This window comes from Branchiostoma lanceolatum, chromosome 15, assembly GCF_035083965.1.
Source record: "Branchiostoma lanceolatum isolate klBraLanc5 chromosome 15, klBraLanc5.hap2, whole genome shotgun sequence".
Lineage (NCBI taxonomy): Eukaryota > Metazoa > Chordata > Leptocardii > Amphioxiformes > Branchiostomatidae > Branchiostoma > Branchiostoma lanceolatum.
The window spans coordinates 4,040,429-4,067,821 of record NC_089736.1 but is presented as its reverse complement, the minus strand read 5'-3'; the positions used below and the strand labels follow the sequence as shown (position 1 = coordinate 4,067,821).

The window sequence follows — 27,393 nt, the reverse complement described above, 5'->3', positions numbered from 1 at the left end:
TACCTGGTTGGGTTTTATTTTTCCAGATATCAATTAAGAAATTTCTGTATCAATTGATAGTCATGGAAACACTGAAATATGGTTTCATGTTTTTCAATATTTATTTCTGATTGTTAAATACTTCTCTACTTCATGAAACGCACAAACGCCAATGGATTCTTCGCCACCATGAGTGCACAAAAGCGTCACGAATAATTGTTTTCTTTCGCAATTTGCTTCTTGCACAGCTTTATGGTTTTTTTTATTGTTTCGAGTGACGAGGACACTCAGCGGCGAACTTGTGAGGGGAATAAAAAACGCCGACTAGCGGAGTGCACGAGACCTGCATGTAAGTTTCAGTGTGAACTATTGAGGGATTTCCCGCCTGTTCAGTGGTACAGCGACCTTGGTCGGTGTCGATTACTTCTGCAGTACGTCATTTGAAAAGAAACCAAACGAGCAATACTTTACACTCTGTTGCAGGCGAAAAACGGAAAATTCTTTCGACTTCAGCTTTTGTTATTGGTGTTTGTTTTCTACTGACATTTTAAGCTTGCGAGTACAGTTACCATACATGCATTTGAATAAAGAAAGTCCACTGAGCGGAAAATGTGCAGCTAAAGACAAATGGCGAGAAAATAACATCAAGCATGACTTAACAGTATGAAACAATCCTGCCGCACGTTAGCAAGTGTGGGCATTGTGCAGCCTAAGTATATTTCTCTTGCAAAAATACCTGGGTTAAAGATGGCTCAATAACTAACCTTTAAACAAGGCATCCAGATTGACCGGTTTCTTGACAAACTGGCCGCCGTTGGATATCACTCAACATGAAGACCTGAAACTAGAGCAGACGTAGCAAATCTTTCAACAATAGCACAACACAATCGTTTGCTATAAAGTTGCAAAATGACAAAAAAATTACTCCTTGTCATTCACAACATTCATAGAAGAAGAACTTTATTGCACGATTATTGTAGCAGGTACAAAGTATGGCAACGACAGTTAACATAGAACAAGACATAAGTATGGAATTAAACTATTAAATACAACAAAATGACTATCTTAGGTTTTACATGATTCAAGTTGGGCTAATTATGAGTACCTTTTTTTTCTAATAAGAAAACAATCTTTTATATATTTGCCTATTTTAACACTTATATGTGTTAAAGAGTATCGGCACCTGTCTTCTAGCTCCGCGATGATTTCTGCCACGCTGAAGAGTAGCATTCCCCGGCTGGCTAGCCCGAGAGTCCCCAGGTCTGCTCCTTTGAGGCAGAGTCGATGTTTCCTGACATACCGGCTGGTGATGAACTTCAGTAAGATTATAACAGGTTCGGTAACCAATTGCCATTATAGTTGTGGTAGCGCGCGTTACACATTGGTTGGTCACGTTAGTGACAAAAACTTTTTAAGACAAGCACAAAAAATGAGGCATGTGACTGTTATTCAAACCGTCGTTGCCTACATCTGACAAAACTCCAACTTACCACCTCAATAACGTTGTTGTCTTCACTCCCGATCCCAGATACGGCGCCAGGTTACAGTTGGCTTCATGCCATACGTAACCTTACAGTTGGCTTCATGCCATACGTAACCTTACGTTACGTTAGGTTAGGTCAAGTTTACAATAGATTCGAAGCCCCTGAAGCTTGCCCATTATGTCTGGTGTAATCAATCTCAAAAAACAGGATTGGCCCACGAGTGGCCCAGGCTTGACCAGATCTTTAAGGAAATGAATTTTTCAGTACTTTCATATGCAATTACGTACTTAAGATAAGATATGTATCAACATGCGTGAGCTGATATATGTAGAAAACTGCAATAGGATGATGTATGGGAGGATAGCATAAACGTAAACGTGGTTCAACGGGCAAGTTAACGTTATAGACGATACGTAAATGCACATTACGGATTCCTCTTCTCAAGGACGGTGTTACATAAAAAGGGAGAAGAGATGCTGTCACCGTCCTACTCGTGTCAACTGCTCCAATTATGTCTAGTTTTAGGGTGAAATGGCAGAAGTTGAAATCGGGTTACGTCACTTGCAACTTCGGGCCTTTTCGTACGCTATCGGACGCAATCCGAAGTTCCCCGAAGTTAGGAGTGACGTCATCTAAACTTCAGAAATTTCACTACGTTTTTTCGGTCCGGCAGTTTTATTTGTAGATATAACGTTAACTTAGATATGATTGATAATAAGGCTGAGGAGTGGAAGCGACGTAGGTTAAGTTCACGTCGCCCCAAAAGGACAATGAAAGCCATTCAAATTAGCCCTCCTAGCGTGATCGCGGGGATATTAAAACAATCTATCTATAGTATCAATCACTAATGAGAGTGGGTCATGTAGAGAGTTTCCGTCTTGTGGGGGGGAGGGAGCTGTGGTTCTATAATTCGTTCCCCCAACAAGACCGCGGCCACCTCCGAACGGTAACATCTTTCGATCCCTGGCGTCGAACGTAAATACGTACGTAGAAAGTTAACAGGTTCAATATTGCCTGGTGTCTTGGCTATTAAAGGATGACAAGGGGGTCAAAAGAAACACTTTGAAGATGAATAGCATATTTAAGGTAGTGGCGTACAATGAGTGACTTTGCTAGCGGGCACGGGATCGAGAGGTCGAGGGTTCGATTCCTAGTATTCCTGGCTAGACGTTATGTCCTTGTATAAGGCACTTTAAGTGACTTTCTTCACTCCACCCAGATGTAGAATGAGTGTTGGATCCACCTTCCAATAAATTCCGGGCCTTACACAAATGACAACACATTGCCCCGCGGTTTCCGAAAGGCTCTGGGACTCCCTGTACCTACCTTTGTACAGTTTAAGATTTCTGTGCCCCTATAAGCTAGATATCAACCTCTTAATGGGTTATCCTGAAAGGACGACAGAGAAACAGAGCAATGTCAATATATTTTTATATTGTTGTACATAACTGTCTCCATTTATGAGGACGTCACAGTTTCTCGAGCTAACTTTTGTGTACCATATCCTGACGCATTGTTATTCACAAACCACCTCCTTGCAATATTTTCTCTCCTTCCTACTCAACACGCCGCTTTATATCACCCCCAGTCCCTGATGTCCTCCACACACTGTAGCAGCTGGGGGTATTGGTGGAGGGGACGAGCCCACGATCCCATCAGCCACCGCGCCACAGGGCAGATCAAGTCGGCGCACAAATCCGCTCTCAGGTCCTCTAACGTGCACGATCTCAGTCTGGTCTCTTCTGGTGTAAAGAGAAGAATGCATGCATGGGTTACTTGACAGTCCAGCATGAAAAAGTGGCCAGAAAATCCTATCCTGAAACTTCTTTTCTCTCTAGAATCATCCAAAAGTGAAAGAAAATATAATTATGAATACATGTGTATATGCTTTTTTTAATCATTGCTGAATGACCTAACACATCACTTCAGCTAGTTTTTACTCTTTTCGTGTGTTCTTCACCTTTTTAGTTTTTAGTGGCATGCAGTAAAGATTACACCTGGACCATATTTCTAAGACATCTATCTCACCCATATGCCCTAGTGTGTGCTGTAGTTGTTGATGATAACAGTACAATATGTCGTCTGTGTGGTTCTGACGCAGTTTCCGGGTTGTTGTGTACATCAGCAGGCAGGCCAGGTCATAGGTCGGCCGTCTGTAGCAGGCGTGCTGCCAGTCCAGTAACATCGCTGATACGGGTAGGCCATGGTCGTACTTTTGTGAAGGGGGTAGAGGGTGGAGAAGAAAAGCTTTCATTAGTGATAAGTCTATGACGTTGATATGATACTGATAAGTTGTTTTCAACTCTCTAACTAAATATACCGAGCAAAGCTGTACAGTATTTGGTTGTTCTGTTGGAGTCTGTAAAAGTTTAAACAGCACTTATTTGTTTAGTCCAGTCTTTCTTTACAGCATCACATGTACATTTTCTATACAAAGTTTCATTTTGTTTTCTTTGAAATCAGTTTTGTGCGATCAAAACGGTTTCTTGTAAATGCATTACAGATACACTCTGGTATAACCGTCGTTGACCTAAAACGGTTCTAATTGATTTTTTTACAAAGCAGGGCGAGCAAATGTGTGTCATCCTAGTTAGTTTTTCCGGTAAGGCTAAGCAAATGCATACCCAAAAAGAAGTCTAATGGATTCACTGATTTCACTAGAGCGTTTCTTGATTTTCAATGTACCTTAAACATGATGTTGTCATTCCAACAGTCCCCGTGACACAGGACCCTCGGTGTTCCTGTCGTGGCCTCCCGCCCTGTAAACAGCACCTCCGCCGTCAGCCTCCCCAGGCGCGCCGTCAGGTCTGGGCGGTCGGGAAACGCCGAGGCAAACGCCTTCACGCCTTCCTCGTACCGCTCATGGTGCCGAGAAGTCGCCCGTTCCTTAGCTGTGTCCCTTAGCCAGTGGTAACGATCTGAGAGGGGAGTGCCTGCCCTGTGCTCCATGAGATGGGATAGGCCATGGATCTGCGCCAGGGCGCGCACAGCCACTATTGTTTCCTCTAGACTTAAGGGCTCAGGGAAGGGTTTGACGGTGAATCCGCGAAACTCCAGGTTCTCAAGGACCCTGACAGACATCATTGAACTTTGGTCACTGGATGCGAAGTAGCATTTTGGTACGGGCAAGGACTCTACAGACCCCGTCACAGTACAGAGGCCCTTACAACCTTGATTGTCTGTGTCTATGGTTTTTGTACACTCCAAGTTCTGTACACGAAGAACAGACTTCAAGTCAGGTACTGCACTGGAATAAAACGAGACTTCCCTTTCCTCTAGAGTCACAACTTTCTTTGGAACGTCTTCGTGCACTCTGGTAAGTTTGACAACCAGGTCGTAGTCCTCGTTCTCAGAACCCCCTGCCCCCCTGGCGACCACTGCCAGTAGTGAGCTGATGGAGCCCTGCGCCTGACGCATCGGTCCTGTGATGACGACATCAGTGACGTTGACCCTGGGGTTGTGACTGTTAAGGACCTGTTGTAACCATGGGAGACTGACGTCATCCACGGACCGCGGGACTTTGATGTTGAATGACATCATGATCCTGTAACCTTTTGAAAGAGAACAGAATGACAATGTTAGAACAACATAATTTGTGTGTGAGTGTGTGTAACTTTGTGTCTCACATTCAAATCAAAGTTCAATGATTCATAGAAATAAAGCCTTGTTGTTTTTATCACTTCATCTTGCTCGTCATTTTTCTGTTAGGCCGAGGTTCAAAGCCTTACGATGCTATTTCTTGGCGGCAGATCACGAAAGTTTCCTCTCAATGAATGTGTTTTCCAATGATGTCATACCTCATGAAACACGATGGGACAATTATCCAATTAAATCACTGATTTACTCATTGATATATTCTTGCTCTAAAGGTTGTGGTCTGGATGGTTTCTTTTTAGATACTATATTTTAACCATGTAGACGAAACGTTGATAGAACAGCTCATCAAGAACAGCTTTGAAGTCTGTGCAGATATTTTACGATACGCTAGATGGCGCCTACTACCAGGTTGCAGAATCTCTTCCTATACCTGCTCTAATCAATGAAAGTAAGCATGTATGGCTACAAGTAGTAGGTACAAATCATAAAATCGCAATAATCATCCATTGAAATAGATAAATCAGAATCTCTAAACAGCCCAGATGCTGTCAGTTCGTACTCCTGTGGGATTCTCCCCTGGAGCTATGTTCTCTGCATATTGGAGTCGTCTTCACTCCGACCGTTCATAGGGGAACAGACCCAGATACATCACATTTCAACCGCACTCCAAACCTGTCAGATCTAATGATGATCTGCTTCAGGGCTTGTTTTCCAATATCTTGATTATAGCTTATTACATAGTTTGCATGTATGTAATGTATATTGTGTAGTGAATACGATGGTAATGTTCGGATCCAGACAAAATGAAGGAATTAGTTACAACGCATAATGACTGATATTGCATTCAGACATGGGCACTTTAAGCATCGTTTTATCCGTATTTTTTTTGGATGAACTAAGTTGATGCAAAGATAATCTAGTATTGTGCTAACATTATATCCTTAACAAACATCATTTTTATCGTTCTTCTAACTGCCTCCTGAATACCCAGTGTCCACTAAACCGTTTCTAATGTTGTAGGTTAGTACACTGGGCAGTGGTGTGAGTCCGGTGGGAAATGATGGGATGGGAGATGAAGTGATGCGGATCATGTAGCACGGCCCGACCACTCACATCTCCATACCGCAACGATCGCGCATTCAAATATCCTACATGGCACGTTACATGTCTGCTGTCCTGGTGGGGCGTAGATGAATATCAGGCATCATAGCACACGTCTAAAGCATGCAATACTGGTATTTCAAACACCCTGTGATATTGCAGAAGGGTAAATTACTCTGGAATTCAATCCTGACGATTAACGACCTCAATCGAAAGGTTGCGACAAATTGATATCAATAGCAATCGAGTTTCTAAGTAGAGCAATTGTTCATTTGGGAGGGATATTTGCAATCTGTGAAAAATTGCGCGAACTTAATGAAGAGGCATGGCGTACTGTTAAGTACCGCTGGGACGGGAATGTGAGTGACCTATGGCGGATGGGCGAATTTTAATCATGGCTTAGGGGTGGGTTTATTTGTGAAAGCAGGAATAAAGTGTTAGAATTGGACTGCTGGGCCATTCACCGTACCCCTAACAAGACACTACCCATGGCGCTACCATCTTCTTCTAAGTGTAGATAGCAAGGCAGTGAACACATTTTGAAACATCTTCCTAAACTTCAATTTCTGTCTGCTTTTGTTGACGTTGTTCTCCAGCTAAAGAGTAGCTATGTTTCCAGGAGTAGGGTGGACGTTCGCCTAGATATATCATGTATATTTTGGCCTGTCTATCTGAATTTAATCTAGAGTATGTAATTACATCTCAAGAGTAGATTCTATTTTGGCTTTCCCTGTAACAGTCTATCCTGTATTTTGTAATAAGATATTTGCAGCTTGGACTGTTTAGATCTGAGACCAATCTCATTTGTACGATCACTTCTCAGTTCTCATTTCAGTTTCATTTCACAGTTTATTGGAGCGCTGATGTAGAATATGTGAAATAACCGAATGATGAGTAAATGTGGACCGGGTCATGGTCAGACGCCATTTAACATGATGGAATATTGTGAAATAAGTGAACCGGCAATCTACAGTCTGGGAATCTGAATCTGAAGGTCAGTTTTATATCAAAAAGGGCAATGTGATAGTTTCGTCATACATATAGAACTAGCTTATTTCCTTCTTTTCAAACTCTTGTATCATGTAGGGGTGGCAAAAATCAATTGAAGTATGCATTGGTATGGTCATGGACAAGAACTATGGGAGACTTTCTAAAGACTCGGTTGTATATTTATTCAAACATTGAAGGTCATTGTCATCATGCTATTCAGGTAGTATTTCATATCAGTTATTAGTGCCTGAAATATTTGAAGGGAACAGTTAAGGAAATATGAGGAAATTGATAATAAATAAAATCCTCTTTTATTCTACCTCCCATTTGGTAGTATCATACGAGGTTGTGTGAAAATGACATCGGTGTATTGTTGTGTAAAAATCTAATCCCACCCCTCCCAGAATTATAATTTCTTCTCAGTCTCCTCGTCCCGTCTTCTGTACGACAAACATGTCTTTACTTTTTGTGTGTGACCATGTGCTATCTATAACAAGAAACCAGCATTATGAAAATTCTCTACGCAACAAATATCTATGACATAGCTCCATTTATGTATTTTAAGTCTACATTTTCTCACAGCTTCAGACCAGCAAAGTCGAGGGGGAAGGGGGGTACACTTCACGTTAATCGTTTTCTTTATCCAGTGATCTTGGACCTCATACTCTTACGCTGTATGCTCCTCATGTCCTTTCCAACAGATTCACACAAGTGATCTATTTTTGCAAACTAAACTTTTTCAAGAAACGGGGACTGTGTTTCCATTACACCATACTTTTTTTTCAGTCCTGGTATAATCTGTGTTGATACAGGTGGTTATTACTGCAATAAGAATTCTGGGACATACCGATAAAAAACGTACTCACCAAAAGCAATGTAGCTGATACTTTCCAAGCAAAAAGAAAAACAAACAAACAAACGAAAAATAAGAAAATTATAAAAGGAGCAACCGAGATGACCCTCCTTATTTTGTGCGGGTTCCATAATCGTTTCTATTGTTATCCGTAACAAAGGAAATATCCAAATACGTTTAATATTTAATGTGGTCATAAGCACTTAGTGGTCGTTATAATTGATGTGCTCATTTTACCACAAGACAACCTGGATCTAGCTACATTATATCCTTCATGGATATTTTGGTGTAGGAGTTTTGCTGTAGTGAGCACAAAAACATTGTAATGAGATATAGTGTCTGTGAAAAGATATCAAAGAAGACATTTTGTCATATCATCTCTACATACATGTACGTGTGTCAAAGTGCACATCGTGACGAATAACAGATGTACCAAACCCAGACAATTATCAGCCAGCGTCTGTAAAATGACCGCTATGAACCGCACGCAGTTTCAAGTTCAACGTTAACCATGATCGATTCCAGATCTAGAGATTTCTATTGTGTTAATCTTTTTCATAATCTTGAACAGAGAATTGGAATTAATGATAGGACGTTTCCTTGAACAATAATGGACGGTAAATGTTTAGAATATTAACATCATTATATCTTTGAAGTGCGAATGTATTAATGTTGTTGTTGATGATGATGATGATGATAACACCCAAGATATGTGATTGGAATTGCCCGTGAGAAGAGAAATAGGGCAATGTTCTCGTATCAAATCTGCATAAACGGTTCAGAGTTCAAAAGTGCAGATATGGTGATGTATTGCAGACTTCCCAAGCCCAGACATATTAGCAACCAGTGTCTGCATGTTGACCAGATCGAACCACACGCAGATGCAAGTTCACCTCTCATCGATTCCACATCCAGCCCTTATTAGATTGTGTTTATGCTGTGGCCTTACATAATTCAACAGGTCACTACCCACAGTATCTATCTTTGCGCATATTATTTGATCATTATGAATGTGTCATAAGAAGAGAGGATGAGCCAATAAGAAAACTTTGAGGTGGTCATTGGGGCAGGGAGGGTCGTGAAGATGGAATCTCTGATAGTCGATCCTGCAACGATAATACAATAAGTTTTCTTAGAATCATTTTTCATAATTTGATATATAGTCATGATGAGAGTATATATGACAGAGACCGGGGTGCAGGGCAATCTGAGACTGTCAAAATATTTTAGAGATGGTTGTACGCCGGAGTTTTCTACCGTTGCGTTGATGTATCTGGCGCAAGATCTTTGAAGCTCTACTCCTCTCTGGTTTGTTTTGAATGTATTTGTTTGGGTTTTATCTATTTTGTCCTCATCGGAAATGGGTATCTTCTTTTTAAAGCTCAACAATACGGTACTGAACATATTCCCTTGCATGCATTAATCGTATTTCGCTAGCTGATATTACTTGTAATAAGTATACAATTCTGGACCTTAGATATTCAGATTGTAATTGCAAATATTCTCACACTCATCATATTCTGTGTGTCTGTCGTCATCTCTTACTATTTTGGCCGCCTAGGCGTGTGGAATTTCTTTAGGCAATGACTCACTGTTGTGATACTGTTCGGAAGGAAACGAAACACGGTGTTTGGTCAATGGTTACATGTCCCATGGCTATGGTTGATACCTTCAGCTCTTCAAACATGGCTGACGAGTTTGCTTGTACGTTCAATATAAACGTCTATTGAAGACGGAAACCCTGATGTTGAGCACCACTACTTGCATACGGTTAAAATCTCAGACACAATGTTGACATAAAATGTTTCCATTTTTCTAATCGTCGAGAGAGTCATCTGAATGGAATGTGAAAGAATCCAAGATGAGGATTCCATGATGATAGATTCTAGTCCAGCCAAATTTAGACAGACTATATTTCGGTCTCTGGATCAAAACGTAAAATATATTTCATCACAAAATCAATAACTTCGAATCCATCAATTTCAGTTTAGACTATACTGCCCCATGCCTCACATTTGTATGAGAGAAACCATGTTTTATGGGATTGGGCAGTAGATGTGTGTCCCTGTTGCCCTGACAATACTATTGCACGATGCCACTTCTCCTAACCACAAAGTATAAATGGATTTCCACATCACAGTCCGGCACATCACTTTACTATGTACTACAGCACCCTCGGCGACAATAGTGTGTCTTTCCATTTTATTTCAATAGCCCTTGGCCAAACAGTTTGATGAAAATGTACTAGAAAGATTCACATTCTCTCAAATACCATACTTAAAGCATGACCTGACTGGTTTGATAAAGAATGCAGTTTTTAGTATTTCTTAAGCGTTTACAATGTGTATCTTTTCTATATGAAAATAACTGATATGATCGTCCATATTTCCCCATGTGACAATGCCCTTGGTGGCCTACGGGTAAACCCTCCCTGATCCCCGAGAGAGCCCTCTCGTGACAAGAGATGAAATAATCAGGAGGATCACCGCTACTTCATGATATATTTTATTCAGAAAGGAGCTCCCCTAATGAAACAATCATTTGTCATGGAGTAGATTTGATAGTAACTAGTTTGGACAAATTACGTGGCAGGTCAGAGAGACCAATCCTCCATACCAGGATAGTTCCTCCAGTGTAACATTTAATCAGTGTCAGCTTGGGGACAGAATTCTTCCAAGACTTCAATTTAGAGGAACCTTTATCCAAGATACTTCAGACATGATGACAGAATGATGAGACTTAAGACTGGCGCTATGATAAGCAAGATGAACTTCAGGACTAATACTGATTTATAAGACTGGCATTTACGCGAGAGATTTTTTGGTCTCATAAATATTCAGATACGCTGACACTACTGGTAATGATGGGTTGAAGAAACGTTAATGGTCTATATATGAAAAAGCGGGGAAAATTTTACTGCTAAAAATCTAGACACTTTCTTATTACAACCTCGTCTTTGCTGTGGAATAAAAATGATGCTCTGCAAGAAGCTCAGTTCTTTCCTATCTTGGTGGCTTAATCACAAAGATAATTCTTTTGGGGTGTAGGCACGCTGTCCAGATATTTGAATATTCATCTTAAAGTCATACTCTGTTATGTTCCTGTCGACGCCAGAGAAATTTTGACCCACAAAATTAAACATGGCCGATGTTCAACGACAGTGGTCTATTACACTGCAATAGCACGCAACGAACATGAAGCTGCCTGGAATCCAAGCCTTGTCGACCATATAGCTAAAACAGAACAAGTATCTTGGTCATTAAAAGGGCTTGTTTTAAGTTGTTTAGGACAGTGTGCGACGTTTCCAATGTTTCTAGACCATTTCTTGATGCAAATTGTCTTATGTCTATAAAATGAGGCATTACAGGTCAAAATATCACCGGGATTTCAGTCAAAACAAATCGATGGAGGTCTCGATAACGCTGCCTTGTGCAGAAACAAGGTTTTGTGGTGGCTGCCAAAGAATATGAGCACACTACACAGATCTATATGTGAAAATATTGGGTCGCTATAGGGTAGAATAAAAAAAAATCATCAGAGATATCATAAAACATAGAAAATTGTAGACATTGGAAACTGTTGATGAAGAAATTAAAGATGCGCCAGCATGAGGTCAGTGTCCCAAGTGTCCTCCCCTCCCATGACGTCCGACTTACATGTCGAATCACGCCGATAGATCTGATACAGAAATACGTGTCAAATAGCTAACCATGCCGTCAGCATATATCAACATCCACGGGAGTTTTCAGATATACAAACCAGATTATACTTTCTATTCTTTTAAGAAAGCAGTGTATGAAACGAGTTTCTACATTTGCCCGTGATACTGCACGGCTAGTTAAAAGAGATGCATCGAGTCATTTCTGTTTTGTGTTGGAAGTTGTGAACACCCATCTTTGCGACATATATATTTCGATGATTGCATTTTCAGTTTTATGCTAGATTACTTCGTATAAATGTTTTTACCGATGTTTTACGTATTGATAAAGATGAGAATGTCTAAATAAAAGTGGTTTATTGGTCCACATCACCATTCCTACACGATCATCAAATCAAGAACAACATGGGCCTAACGTCCGCCATATTGGACATCGCTTAGTATGGAAGAACATTTTTGCCTTCGACGGAATTAATATACATGCAATCGACGTATCTGATTCTTGGGCAAAATTTAGCCCTTTTCTCGATAGTCGATAATGAAAGATGATAATTAGCTCTTGTTGGAAGCCAAATATCATGCAACAAATTGACAAATTGTATACACCGATGGATGTGATTGATACCATCGCTTACCTTAATTGGCTGGCTCATAGCGTCTTCTTGGTCTGGAAATGATCTTGAACCAGTGTCTTGCGGAGTTTCGAAATTCTAAGGATGTTTGTTGTCGGACTAATGAGGAGGGATCACAGCTCGTCGTCGTGTATAGTCATCCCTGTCCATGGGACCTTTTCTGCAGAGGTCTACCCTGAAGCTGTTTATCCGATGGTTCTCCTCTCCGCTTTCCTAGTGGACATCTGATTTACATGCAGCAAATATGATAAAGCCTTTGTTCTAGGGTGTGGCAACACATTCTAAATGTTAAAGTGCTGGGGACTTACATTGCACGCAGTGTTGATTTGGCTAGTAAAATGACCCGTGCAGATGTGTTCAAATCGTGATATCTGTAGATTAGAAAGAGGATAACCTTACAGTTATAGACGATGAAGTCGATGATACGCAAACGCGCGAAAACGTACTGTCTCGCCATTGGTGAACACTCGATATCCTAGAAGGTGATTGGTCACATTCATTTTGAAATAATTTCACTAGGATTATTTCGTCCCAAATGTGAAAAGTTAGACCTTCTCTTGACGTTGACTGTGCCAGTTTTTGAAGACATTTGTGTTTAAGTAATTAGATATAAATGTGTCGTCATTTCATGCGACCCGTTTAGATTATGCTAATTGCAACACGAAAAAAAACATATAGCTGTTTTGGTAGCATTTAAAAGTCGTTGTTAAGACTATAAATTGATGCCCTAGAATACCATTTCAGGACATTGCTCAGACCCATCGTTTTCCCATGATTCTAAATGTGTCGACAGTGCAGCTGTCGTGGGAGCAGGTATAGAAGCAACGAAGAAAACAGAAAATGCACAAAAATATTAACAGAAACTTGCATTTTGTTGAAAACGCTATTGCAATACGTTCATATATGCATGTACCAGTCAGCCATTCCCCAGGCTAAGCTGATTCGACCAGCGTCCCCTTGTGGATTTGTTTATGACTGCAGTTCCGTCCCACAGTGACCATAAACTGGTCAATTATCTGTCGGTTCCTGTCCAGTAAAAGCCTAACATGGGTACTACAGTACTGGCTGGATTTTATCACTAATATTTTTGCCAGTTTTCAGAAAGAGAAAAACGGGATACTGTGCGAGTTTGTTTTACCGACTTCTGAAACAGGACTACTTTGGTAATATTTTCACTAGTAAACATTATATTGTTCTCACTTTCTACAATAGCACAATCATAACAGTATTGGTAGACAGGTTTTATATCAGCTAAAACACATTCTATTCCATTTTATATCCAAATGAAATCGCCATCTATTGTCCAAAACACATAAGATAAACACGGAATCTTTCGACCTAATTTTTTTTCGTTGTAATTCTTTAACCTGTAAGGTTTTGAAAATTGGCCAGACTAATTAATCTATATAACACGATACGTCGCTTGAATTTGCATGGAATGATTGTCTGCTGAGCAATTTGATTGTTTCACAACTATATATATAGGGCTACGAGTATCAATTCTATCACAGAACAAAAACAAAGTAAGACTGGATTTCTTGATATACATGTTATTGACTTTTCTGATAGCTTCTTTTAATTGCATAGAAATGGTCCAACAAGGATACCACAGTGCGGGTGATATATAATCGACTTTACGGTACATGCCTTCGACTACATGAATCATATTTCATGGACCCAATGAGCAAGACAGCTGACGATTCTGACTGTGGTATCGGCTCTGAAATGTCCACCAACATGCAAGCCGCACAAGTGGACCCGCCACACCCTGACTCTACCACCCAACATCTGCTTGGAGTTGACAGGTTGAAAAGTTGTCGCGCCTGCGCAGTGACCGGCTTCAGTTCAAATACGTCACGCCAAAAATCTGGCCAATCAGGACTCGTTCTGTATGAAAACGAGGCTGCAATGAAAATAAAAAAAAGATGTCGGACCGGCCACAGATGGAGGGAGTTCTTTGGAAATGGACCAATTATTTGAGCGGTAAGAAATTGTAGAAAGCTTGTTTTGGGTATCTAGTGGTACTTAAGTGTTTAATGTATTGTTAAGATAAATAAAGAAGGTCTTAAGTGCCTGAGATCTTCGGTAAAACGTGTTCTTCGTTGGGTGACCAGGTCATGTTCTGGACACACCGCTATCACAGTGTTTACTTCCGGGTTTACGAAAAATATCAATCTGTATATTTTATCGGTCATCAAGGCCTGATATTCTTGCAGAATCTTATCAAATGCTCTCCGCTTGTTAAATGACTTCCTCTTGTACCACCGATGTTGTTGTAGTTCATTTGTTTCGCCAAATGTCCGTGTGTTGCATGTACCGGTATACGTGGCAGCTTTGACGTGACCCGGTTTGTTTGCTTAACACGTTTATGCCTTTGTTCGGGCAATTATCGTCGCTTTCAAGGAACCTAAAAATACTGGCAAAGAAACACTGAAAAAATTTAAGTCTGGAAAATTAGTGAAATTTCTTCGATAATGTGAACGACCGAGAGGAGAGGTGAATTGTGTGCTGATGACTCCACAGGCCACAGGACGTTGACCCCAAGTTAGCTGCACTGATTCCCGTTTTATACAGTAGATACATTTATTTCTGTGGGGACTTAATTTGTGGTAGGGGATAAAAGGAGGAAATCGGTGTTTTAAGTTTTCCTTTGACACAATCCTGTACGTAGCCCAGGTGTCAACCTTTGTTTGTTTGTTTAACCTGCACCTAACCTCATGTGTATGTAATTATATTATATCCACATGATCATGAGTATAATAATTATATTATTATGTAATGGTAGAGATAATGTGCTTTCTTTTGTTTGTTTGAATTGCATACCCATTAAACCTCACCAAGGCGTTTGTACTGAAGAGTACAAGCTGCATATCCAGATTTATTTGATCCACTCACACTGGGAAGGACCGGTAAAGGTATGCAGGAAGACTATTTTGAGGCCTGATCCTTGACAACAAATCCTACCATGCTTTTACGCTTTTATTTCTAGGTTGGCAGCCGCGCTGGTTCGTGCTAGATAACGGCGTGCTGGCGTACTACAAGTCACAGGAGGAGGTGCACCAGGGAAGCAAAGGAGCGCTGAAGATGTCTGTCTGTGAAATCGCAGGTGAGAGTTTAATACATCAGGGGTAGGAGAGTTTAAGGAGAAATGTAGTTTGGGTTATTTGAAGGTGATACCGCACCAGAATCAAACTGTCAAAGTGTTCTCTTCTTCAGGTAGCTTAAACTGCAATTAGATATAATTGAGGACTGTGACAAGTCTTTGGTTTTCAACCAGCAATAGATGTTTTGTCCAGTAATCATAGTTATAATACTTATTATCAATACTAAAATAAGTACACTGACAATGATTTTACTGTTCTAGGACAGTCCACACAAATACTCATGTATGTCTTTATTGCACTGTTAGTTTTGGCTAGCTTTATTTAGTTGGACCAATTTACATATTTCTCCATTTCTCTGCTCCAGTCCACCCGACCGACCAGTCCAGGTTTGACCTGATCATCCCCCATGAGCAGCACTTCTACGTGAAGGCAGCCACGCCGGCGGAGCGACAGACCTGGGTCGTCGCGCTGGGGACCGCTAAGGCCTGTCTGGCAGACAGCAGGAACAGGAAAGAACAAGGTGTGTCAAACTTTTACAGTCATACATGTAGTAGTAGTACAAACTCAGGGTTCGAAATGCCCATCTATAGCCTGTATTTTCAATTGTTCGCAAGCATCAGTGTCTGATGCATGGCGGCTGCAGACATGCATAGGGCTCGCCATGTTTGTCTGCTCTCCGCGTAGACCCTCTAGTCAGTTCTGGTGATCCCCAGCCCCTGGAGCGTGTTGAAGAGCTGATCTTACCCGTCTTCCTCTAGGGCGACCTCTAGGTGTATTTTGCAGGGGAAAAAAGGAAAATTTCTTGTAATTGATAAAAGAATAAGTTAGATAAACATGGTGGTTCAATGTTAATGCTCACGAACTGAAGATCTTCTTTACTATAATGGATAATTGTACACATGTACTAGCCTCTACCAGGCCCCATCCTATCGCTGGGAAAATAGTAGAAATCGACCAAGGTAGTCCGCTATACAGGGTAGTCCGCTCCATTGATATCAATGGACGCAGGCCCCGTCCATTGATAATGGAGGTTCACTGTATAGCGGACTACCCTGTAAAGCGGACTACCTCGGCCAATTTCTACTATTTCCCAGCGATAGGACAGGGCCTGGTAGAGGCTATGTACATGTAAGTCTCAGGTTGCAGGGGTCATTTAGAGCTAGGGATTATGTGCGCCAAAACTGAGGTGCTTGATTTTACTTTAAGTTAATCATTAATAGATATTATTATACCTATCTCAGAAGGTATTATTAAATACCTACTATTAAACCCATTGTCTCCTGAGATGACATCACTGATGTCCTCGTTCAAGATTCAGTGTTATCTCAGAAAAAAACACAACAAACACAAAAAGACTTACCGGTACACTGTTACAGTATTTTTGTGTTGCCATGATTAGAATGCCTTGCTATTGTTCCTTCCAGGGTTGGAGGAGTCTAAGGAAACCTTGAAGGGGAAGATGTCAGAGCTGAGACTGTACTGTGACTTACTACTACAACAAGTCTCCAACATCAAAACTGCTGCTGAGGATCCAGAGCAAGTAGACCAGGAGGTTAGATTTGATATGATTTGATTTTATTCGACAGTAGAAAAGTACAGCCAGGACTACCCAACTAGCCGAAGGCTATTACAAAGGGTTAGCCCTGGGAACAGTATTCAAAGTTCAATACAAACTTTCACAAGGTGCGTCACACACGCACATAGAGGCGGACACAAAACACAAAGTAAAATTACATAGAAGAAACAAAATTAACAAAAACCATCACAAGACTGAAGCGCATATGGAAAAAATGCATGAGACTACTAGTAAGCTATTTATAAATCGTTAAGAATATAATGATTAAATGCCAAGCCAAAACCTAGGTTCATATTACGTACTAGGTTACTTAGATTATACAACATGTCATCAGGAGGTTAGATGAAACTCATTTTTTTTCAAATTTATTTAATCTCTTGATATGTATTTTCCTTTTAATCATACAGAAGAAAAAAGGTCTTGTTGCCTGTAGTGCCCTCCTTAGTGTACCTATTAAATGTACTTAAATGTCATTTAGTGACGTCGGCATGGCGTAACAGTTAGAGCGTTGAACTCGGAATCAATAGGTCCTGAGTTCTATACTCACCATGCCCAGACGTTGTGCCCTTGGGAAAGGCACTTACACTACCTTCCCGAACGGTGGAGTGATGCCCACTGAGCCTATTCGGCTAATCTGTCAACCTGTGTGCGAAAAAACACACTGCGGATTTGGTTGCCAATGTGCCAACATCCAGCACATTTGCCACTGAGAACCGTTAAAAAAAATGTCATTTTAGTACTCAATGCTCTAAAAACAGATTGTGCTGAGAGTTTTCTTAAATCAAAAGAGACCAAAAAGCTAATTGAAGAATAGACAAGACCTGACATTTTGGTTAAGAAAGAGACAGCGATAGTCTCAAAAGCTTCTGAGAACTAGTCACCTTGTGTGTAAGAGATTGAATGTGTTGTCAAATATTCATGTCGCTGTCTCCCCACAGATGCTCCATGAGTCGTCTTCGCTGCTGTCTGCGACGTGCGACACGTTTATCCGGACGATGAACGAGTGCATGAAGCTGGCCGACAACAGCTTTACTCCACAGATCCCCAACACTTCCATGAACTCTGCTCTGCCTCCCACGCCCACCAGACATGCAAAGGTAGGTCACAGATCCCAAACACTTCCATGAACTCTGCTCTGCCTCCCACGCCCACCAGACATGCAAAGGTAAGTCACAGATCCCAACACTTCCATGAACTCCGCTCTGCCTCCCACGCCCACCAGACATGCAAAGGTAAGATTATCTTCTTTTTTTATTCATTTTTGGGTTTGGCTGTTCAGTACACACAGCCAGGGCTGCCCAGGGTCGGTAAGTCACTGAATAAAAAGACTCTTTTTAGACAGCCAAGAAATTTATTCAACCAACGTTTCAGTGACCATCTGTCACCTTCTTCAAGGCAATTCTGACTGGTTCACATTGCACTGCAGCACAGGTAGTTGTGTATGTGAGTACGTTTGGGACCGCATTGTGATGTCATTCATTGTGACTGTATATACATGTATGTAAAACAAATACATGTAAATACTAATCTATAAGCAACGACACCTGTGCTGCAGTGCAATGTGAACCAGTCAGAATTGCCTTGAAGATGGTGACAGACGGTCACTGAAACGTTGGTTGAATAAATCTCTTGGTTGTGTAAAAAGAGTCTTTTTATTCCGTGGTAGTTACCTCCAACTCCCACCAGACAAGCAAAAGTAAGTTTTCCTGTTTTTTAATCATGATTATAATAATACCACTTCTGGGCACTGAACTAAAGTGGTGGGAGATATACAGCAGGTGACAGTGAATGCTAGGAGCTGGTGTGAATGTTGCTTTAATTTGAAGGTTTGTGTTTGACCATCTGTCAATTTCCTCAAGTGGAACCAATAGCTTCAGTGGGAAATAAAACCAGTCAGTATTGCCCTGAAGAAGGTGTCAGACAGTCACTGTAATGTCCGCTAGGTAAAAAACACTTAGTCTAGTTGTATACAAAGTACTCTGTTATCCTGATTGCAGTTGACTGTTTTAACCTTCTTTGTTTTCTGTCTTTTATCCAGAGACCGTACAACAGATCTACTTCTGTATCAGAACATAGGTAAGCCCACAGTAGATCTCCTGTCTCTTTCTTCAAAGTATTGCACACAAAGTACTGCTAAGAATATGGCATAAGCAAGAGCGATTAGTAATGTGATAATCTATTTTTTTTGTGTTTCAGTCTCAAAAGCGTAAACTTCATGCAAATTCACAGAGTCTGACAAAAACTTGATTTGAATCTGTGAGGTCAATATTTTTGCTGCTAGGTATTGTTTTTGTGTGTTAATGTGCAATGTATGTGGACAAGTGTTTCAACTACATGTAAATGTTGTTACTGTCACTGTGATTGGATTGTGAAGATAGTTAATATGTAAGGAGGGTACTGTGGTTCTGCAGATTTTTGTCCATTGTGGGCCTCCTGAGAGCTTATTCCTTATTGAAATGTAAAGTAGTATTTTTGATAATTATATGATTGTGATATGATTGGAGTCTCTGTAAAAATACAGTAGAGGCATCATCACTAGATAGCTTAAAACAATTAGCCTCGAGTTACATGTAGATGTGAAAGGGTTAGGTGTGACAGGTCGTTCGAAATAAGTTATAGATTCTGAATGTAACCAGCTGCACCACATGCAGAGCAGTTAGAGTCTTTTAACGTAGGATGGTAATGTACACCTGCTATACAGATACAAATACATTTCTACAATTATTCAACTGCTAGTACATTGATGAAGGTTAGACATCCAGGTAATAAGATAAGATAAGAAATTTTATCCAGTTGCTTGGGTAACTATTTTTGGCGTAAATTATTCAACTATTCCTTCTCCTTGCAGACATTCCCCCACCCCTGTCTCCATTCCTAAGGGGCCGACGACAACCTACAAAAACCTTGAAGACTTCGCTTCCACAAGGAGACCCCCGGCGGACAACGAGAGACTCTCCGCAAGTGCGCCCACATCGCCCATGGTTACGGATGTCCCTAACAACCTGCCGCGCCCACCTACCCTAGAAACCATCAGTCCCTCCAATGTTGTGGAAAAAGATGACGATGATGATGAAGAGAGAAAAGTCAAGACTTTCTTTACAGCAGTAGAGCATAGGTAGTGTAGACACCTTTCTCTCTTCTTTAGGCTGGGTTAAGGGTAAACATCAAAGTATTCTTTATAGAAAAGGAATCAAACAAGTCGATAAAAAAATTATAAGTTTCTAACAGAGTCAGGCATTTTGGATACATTCCAAGAAGACAACTCGGGTCCTATGGGGACATAGGGCAAGAATTAGTGCAGAGGTTTGTATTTGTACAATTTAGCTTACTTCTTCTGGTGCCCTGGAGGCCGAAAATCAGTATGATACATTTATTGCCTTGCTTTATATATGTTCCGTTTCTCTACAAGACAAGTGTACTTAGGTCAGTTAGGAATATTAGAATGGAGTCCCTAACCATATTTACAATCATGATGAAATGAAGGCGGTGAGATGTTTCCTATTGTTAGCAATCCAATGACTTTTCTTTTTGTGACATTATTTTATTGGTGCTACAAGTGACAAAGTTTTCTTTCACACAGATCTTTGGGAGCAGACTTTTGTATCTGTATCTATCTGTATCTTCATGTATATAGCTGATATAACTGCCGTTCGGCGTAACACACCAGCATAATTTGTAACAATTGACTGAGACTATTAGGGCCAAATCATCACACAATGTCATATATTACTATTAGCAACAGGGAGCTTATGTCAGTCCATATACCATGCACCCTGCTTAGTGTTTCACATCATCAGGTAGTGTTAAGTATGTCACTCTCTCACCCACAAATAATATTCAATTCAATTCTTTATTCAAAATATCACAACTTACAGACAAAATAATGATACCTGAATGGAGATGATATTTATATGGCCTCTGTTGGTCAGACACTATATATACACAATAAAATAGAAAACACCTATATAAAAAATACAACATATCAAATATATCAATATATACATCCAAGCGTTATTGCACATTGAGCGCTACTGATTGTTGTACAAACTGATTGCCTTATGTAGGAAAGAGTCCTGTAGTCTTTTGGTTCTAGCTGGGGGGATGGAGATGTTATGTTTGTTCCTGATATAACAGTATTATTGGCCCTTCTTTCTACAGTATTTGTCTTCTGGATACCTTGCTTGAGTTGTACAGTGTAGGTGACTCTTCCAATAGATATCTGCAAGTTATTAAAGGGAGATTCTTTCCTCCTTCCTTCTATAGACAAAATCATAATGCAAAAGTTGTGAACAATTTCGAGCAGTTTGTATATTAGCTCTACACAAAAGTTATTTATCATAAGAAGTGAGTGGATTTTTTTTGTTATAATTTGTGACACAAGATAGTATCGAAAATAAAATCATTTATGTGACAATGCCTGATTTCTAGTTCTTGGTTTATTTGGAACAAAACAATGATTATGTGACTTATCAGTCTAAAGTTCTTCTCTTTTCTTTTGGCTCCGATTCCCCCTTTTAATTGGCTTTGTATCCTTGTAGAAATATCTAACTAACATTTGTTTCTTGAGCTTAAATAGACAATATATCATCTTCACACTGTTATAAGTCTCAGTCTCTCATCTTAAATAGACAATATATAATCATTATACTGTTATAAGTCTCAGTCTCTCATCTCCCATTGGGGCTGTTCTTTTTAGATTTCTAAGGGAAACCACAGTAACTGCCTGGGTTTGAATGCCTAGCAGGCCCTTGGAAAGGACACTCGACTCCGCAATGAGTACCTAGCTTTGGTTAGGGACGTCCTCCTGGATGAGATGTAAAGCTAGAGGTCCCGTGTTTGAAGATAGCCACACCTCAAGCATGTTAAAAATCCCACCACTTATCGAAAAGAGTAGGGGTCTGTCAGTGTGTGAGCGGTTCAAACCTAAAATGTTACAGTCCAGTCTCTGGGTTGACATCTTGAAAAGGTGTCACTGATAGTCACCTGTTGTGTCAATCCTTTGGACTCATTCCACAAATGTGGCATATTTTGAAAGATAAGTCTCCAACAAGTGTATTTTTATCAATATGTAAGAATAATAGCAGATTCAGGGTGTCCCTGTGGTGTAGAAGGCCTGAGTTTAACTCCCGGGTAGGACACCTCTGGACAAGAGGCACATTGAGTCATACCAAAGACTTTATAAAAATGGTACATACTTCTGAAACAGTATAGAAGTTAAACACACTCCACCGCCAGTGGACTAGCCCCCTGCTTCAGTGATTGCACCACAGTGTGGCCCAGGGCTATGAAATGGGGATGGGCACCGCCTATACACCTTATGGTGTGGGAGGATTTTAACTAACTTTCAACTAATAGCAGATTCAGACATCATTGAGTCTTAAACACTCCAGATTACTTATAATAACTTTAACTTTGTCTGTTTCCCCAGTTTTACAGATGTCCGACTGACAGTAAACGGTGACATCCCCACCGGACCATTCCTAGATGCCTGCAACGACATGCTACCTTTCTTTGGTTAGTACCTGTATTGTGTACATGCTGTTTAAAGAGAAGAAGCTGCAAATATAAATATTGAGTAAAAAGACTCTTTGAACACAACCAAGTGTTTCATTCAACCATCTTTATGCTTTGACACCTAGCTGCAGTGCAAAGTGAACTAGTTACAATCTTATGTAGAATTTCTCTGAGGAAGGTGAGAGATGGTCACCGAAACATCGGTTAAAAAAACACTTTTGGTTGTGTGCAAAAATTAAACTTTTGACAGAAAAGAAGCTATTATTTCAAATTTAATGGTCCTATACACATATATTATATTTGATTGACAGTCTTTTGTGTCAGGATAGCTGATGGTTGAGCAGATGGGGATAGATGCAGTGCTAGTCAATGGCCAAAATGCAAATTTCATCATCTGAACAGTTATAAATTAATTGCTTGAATGCCTGATATGTTCTAATGATTTATTTTAATGTGATGTCCTGTTCCAGACCATGTAGGAGGCCCAGCCATGGCTCCTGTGAAGATGGACGTCCAGGGAAACATCAGGGTAAGAGTTCTTACGTGCAGTTACTCTGGCTAGAAATATGTTTTTACTCTTACCTGGAAAACTGCAAGTTGTTTGAAATTCGACCTGCAATTTGGAACATTATTCTGCTAAAAGAGTTAATGTCACATGGCAAATTGTGATGCACTATACACAACCTAATTTTGTCTTTATGAAATGTGCAAAATTGCAAGTTGTTATGAATTGATATCTAATAACAACACATTGAATTTTTTTGCTGCCAATTGCAGAATGATGCTTGTCAGTATTTTGGTCTCTAAGATTTTACGCTGTTACAAAGAATTATTTGGTCACTGAAACGTTGGTGAAATCAATCTCTTGGTTGTGTAAAAAGTGTCTTTTTATTCAGTGACATGCCAACCTGATGAAACTATTCATGGAACTATACTATCCTTCTGTTTCCCACCCACAGAAGCTAACTCAGAAGTATTCCACCAACCCGGGAGTGTACTGCACGTTACAGGACATCGTCAAACAGGAGATGGCCATGAACACCACTCAGGTCAAGAACTCGGCCACGGATGCCATCATGTGGTTAAAACGGTATGTACACTCAGAAGCAAGCAGGATTAAAGATTCACCAAATCTTTGGCATATCTTACTACCTGGATGTCTAACCTTCATCAGCGTATCGAGGATTAAAGATTTCTGCATTACCTCTATGCACCCCTCCCACTCAAGGCAGTCATACTCTTCACACACACAATGAAACACTGACACAAGTGTTAGGATGGCTGAAACAAAGATGAGCTTGTAAGTGAACTCCTACACTGACGGACTTACATTGACCAACTTGCTGGGGACGTCGGGGTGAGGGCTAAAGATCTAGAGCACTTAATGGCGGATCGTAGCAATTGGAGCAAGAGGGTTGACTTAGTCCGGGCAACCCACCCAACATGACGATGATGATAATGGTATTCGTAATGATTTTCTGTTTCTGATTCTAAACCATATCTTCCGCTTTCCACAGGGGTCTTCAGTTTTCCCGAGAATTATTTATAGAGATTGTACAGGGAGAGAGGGACCTAACAGTAGCTGTAGGTGAGTACATCCATGATGGCTTCCTCTCTCTCTCTCTCTCTCTCTATCTCTATCCATTTCAACGTCTTTTATATTCCCCATCATATGGGGGTTGGAAGTGCTTGCACATGGATGGGGGAGCCCTGGAACTCCTCATCAAGTCTTTTTTGTAGCAAGAGTTCTTGCGGCTGGATGCCCTTAGTCCTAATGCCAACCCAAACCCTACTGCAGGGCTTAGGATATAGAAAATATTGTGATAAGACTGCCTTTCCCAAGGGCACAACGTCTGGGTGCATGTCTGGACATATCTGGGTTTACCCCTGGGGATTGAACCCGGGTCTCATTGGTTCATAGCCGGATGCTCTGTCACTATGCCACACAGACGCTTTATTGGTTGAAAATGTTGATGACTCATGTTGTGTGCATTGTTTCTACAGAAGGTTTAGCAGACAAATTCTTGCAGTAATCATGTCCAAAAACTTGCATACAATGTCATGTATATAATTAAGTGACAATCATATTTTGCTTCTACAGGTAATGCATATGAGAAGACGTTGAAGAAATACCACGGTTTTGTAGTTCGAGGTGTGGTTGCTGTGAGTATGAACCTGTTTTTTTTGCAAGTTAAAAAACATTAGACGGTAGTATACTACAAAATTTGTGTGAACATATAAGAATTGTGCTTGACATTGCAAAATATACAAATGTGTATGTTCAATCTCCAATTCAATAATCATCAAATCATTTGTTTATGTTGTGCTTTCTTGTTTGGATGAATAATGAATAACTTGTGGTTTCTTGAGGAAGACTCAGCTGTTGTGGCTTGTATATAACATACACCTAAAGTAACAAGTCCAGTCATGTCATGATTGCCAAATATGGACTTAGTCTCAGTCAAACTTGCCTCAAGCATGCTATTTCAGTCCTACTCATGTAATCTGGATCCTGTAAGTGGCCTTTGGATCTTGTAAAATGCTGACAATTGACTGAGAAACGAAAAAATGACTGACAGATGCTCATCATGTTCTTTTCCGTCTTGACAGCTTGCAATAAAAGCAGTTCCGTCATACGAAGACTTCCAGACAAAGGTGACATCAGCAGCGGGGGATGAGTACAAGGGCACGCCTGTAGTGGAAAAGGCGCTGATGCAGGATGCCGAAACCTACGCCGACGCGCTCGGAGTCCTGACCACGATTCTGCACGAGTTTTACGTGACTCATAACCTAGACTCACAGGAGGTGGTAGGGTAGTAAAGAGGTTGGGAGAGTAGGTTTTTTTTTGGTAGGCCATGTTGATTCGATGGTATGGATGACAAGGCTATCAACAACATTGTATCTGTTTGATTAAAAGACTCTTTTTACACAACCAAGTGATTTTATTCAACCAACGTTTCGGCAACCATCTGTTACCTTCTTCAAGGCAATTCTGACTGGTTCACTTGGTTGAAACTATTCAAATTACGGCATATATCTACTCGTTTTGCAGCTACTGAAAATTCATGTGCATGTATATGTCATCCATACAATCAAATCAACATGGACCTTCAAGGGTCAACATGGCCCTATGCTTTTGGGCAGAGGCAATTTTGTTGTTATTTTTCTTGCTGTTACATAATACAGTCAAACCTGTCTATAGTCTACACAAAGAAAATGTGCATCTTTCATCAATTTTTTTCATTTCGTGATTATCAAGTGTTTTTTCTACAATGGTTTTGGGGCAGAGCCAGTGACATTTTTGTTACTGTATTGTTATTGTTCTACGACTCATTAAATAATGTCAAACCTGTTGAAAAAGAGACCACTCAAGAAACTTGAACATGAGAAGGATGTTGATCTATTGCCATTTATTTTGTCATTTAATGATTGTTATTTTTTGGTTATGCCTTTGTGGAAAAGGAATTTGTGTTGTTGTGCTTGTTGATAGATTATATACAGTCAAGCCTGTCTAAAGTGACCAACATGAAGAAAATAGTCACAGGTGGTCTTTATAGACAGGGTTCGTAAGTGAATGCTTAGGTCAGTGGGGAAAATACTCTTAGGGACCACGAGATGGTGGCTAGGTGATTCTTACTGGTGCACTGTACACAAAATGTAAGTGCCGGTGGTGGAAAGAACATATTTCTGTCTGTCCGAATTGTTGGCAATACCTAAACATATACTGTACCTCACTCAATATGATTTGCAATTCCAAGATTGCAAGATAATACAGTCCACATGACCAAACCAGTTTGAATAATTACAAGCAGGTAGAAGTGTTAATTAAGTAGGTACTGATATTTATTCTACAACATGTATTTATCAATCCGCTCTTTAGCCACTTATTACCCTGCTTAAAGAACTAATTTTCATGGTGAGATATAAAGTTATTTTTGAACTTTAAGTTTAAGGTAATTTTGATATGAAACAACTCAAGATACATTGATACGAGGGTATATTGTCATCCAGTGTAATTTATTTTTAAGTTTTGTGAATTGCAATACATTGTAGTACTATGTTACAAAAATGTATGTAATATATCATTATTGAATGTCACACATTTCATAGAAAGCTGTAAATTATGACAGAAGTGAAATAGAATAAAATTGCACAGCACATGGACATTTCTTGTAGTCAAGAATTGTAGAAAAAAGTAGCCTAAGAAAAGTGTCAGCAATATGTATGTGGGGAAAAACAAATCATACAACCTGTCAGACTGTCCCAAAAAAGTCTTACACATTATCATATCCGCAAACATTATATTATAAACATATGTTACTTAGTAATTACAACATTCTCAAACTCCAGTTATAAAGAGCCTTCTTGATACCCTAGCACACATATTGCCTTGGAGGGATAGTACTGTTTTTTCTTCTACTCCTAATTTGAAGGGATACTGTAAATGCATTTAAGTTCGCATGGTTTTAATTTCGCAGGAGTGCTACAGTCACATACTGCTACAATATTGGACCAAAATGTTTGCGGTGGTTTTATGTTCACTGTGAAACGTTCGCCACGAAAACCGCGAACATAAAACCACCGAGAACATTTCTGCATTAACAGTATTCCATGCCCAGGTTGATAATGATAAAAGGGTCACACATGTTGATCAATTAACAACACAGAATGATTTCTAAAATTAAAGATTCAAGTAAAACAGTCATGAGAACTATATATTGTCATACATTGTCTTACAGTGTCAGAGTATACTGTGTATCGTTGATGAAGGTTAGACATCCAGGTAGTAACATACGCCAAAAATAGTTACTCAAGCTACTGGATAAAATTGTGAAACAGACGTTTCAGACAGCATCCACTGTCTTTCGTCAGTGATTGATGAAAAGTCTGCTGTTTGAAAATTGT

The 27,393-nt window shown here is 40.1% G+C and overlaps 2 protein-coding genes across 2 annotated transcripts; one reads left to right on the top strand and one right to left on the bottom strand.

The window, feature by feature from the left end:
* Nucleotides 1-3,036: 3,036 nt before the first annotated feature.
* On the bottom strand, nucleotides 3,037-5,142 carry LOC136421054 (uncharacterized). The gene is made up of 3 exons (XM_066408198.1): nucleotides 4,149-5,142; nucleotides 3,536-3,675; nucleotides 3,037-3,205 (listed from the first exon to the last, which is right to left on the bottom strand). The coding sequence occupies exons 1-3, from the start codon at nucleotides 5,001-5,003 to the stop codon at nucleotides 3,037-3,039; spliced, it is 1,164 nt and encodes a 387-aa protein (XP_066264295.1). The 5' UTR covers nucleotides 5,004-5,142.
* Nucleotides 5,143-14,163: 9,021 nt separating this feature from the next.
* Nucleotides 14,164-27,204, top strand: LOC136420373 (pleckstrin homology domain-containing family A member 8-like). Its single transcript, XM_066407251.1, has 13 exons — nucleotides 14,164-14,277; nucleotides 15,284-15,400; nucleotides 15,763-15,918; nucleotides 16,823-16,950; nucleotides 17,913-18,071; nucleotides 19,013-19,050; nucleotides 19,823-20,089; nucleotides 22,403-22,488; nucleotides 22,959-23,017; nucleotides 23,448-23,578; nucleotides 24,006-24,076; nucleotides 24,590-24,651; nucleotides 25,099-27,204. The coding sequence occupies exons 1-13, from the start codon at nucleotides 14,220-14,222 to the stop codon at nucleotides 25,303-25,305; spliced, it is 1,539 nt and encodes a 512-aa protein (XP_066263348.1). The 5' UTR covers nucleotides 14,164-14,219; the 3' UTR covers nucleotides 25,306-27,204.
* The last annotated feature ends 189 nt before the right edge of the window (nucleotides 27,205-27,393 follow it).

Bases quoted from the DNA above. Each gene is read 5' to 3' on its own strand.
- LOC136421054 (XM_066408198.1), bottom strand. From the start codon at position 5,003: ATGATGTCATTCAACATCAAAGTCCCGCGGTCCGTGGATGACGTCAGT. The intron at 3,676-4,148 runs GTACATTGAAAA...CCTTCACAAAAG, and splicing joins ATGACAACATCATGTTTAAG to TACGACCATGGCCTACCCGT. The intron at 3,206-3,535 runs GTACTGTTATCA...TCTTTACACCAG, and splicing joins AACCACACAGACGACATATT to AAGAGACCAGACTGAGATCG.
- LOC136420373 (XM_066407251.1), top strand. From the start codon at position 14,220: ATGTCGGACCGGCCACAGATGGAGGGAGTTCTTTGGAAATGGACCAAT. The intron at 20,090-22,402 runs GTAGTGTAGACA...CTGTTTCCCCAG, and splicing joins TTTACAGCAGTAGAGCATAG to TTTTACAGATGTCCGACTGA. The intron at 24,652-25,098 runs GTGAGTATGAAC...CCGTCTTGACAG, and splicing joins TAGTTCGAGGTGTGGTTGCT to CTTGCAATAAAAGCAGTTCC.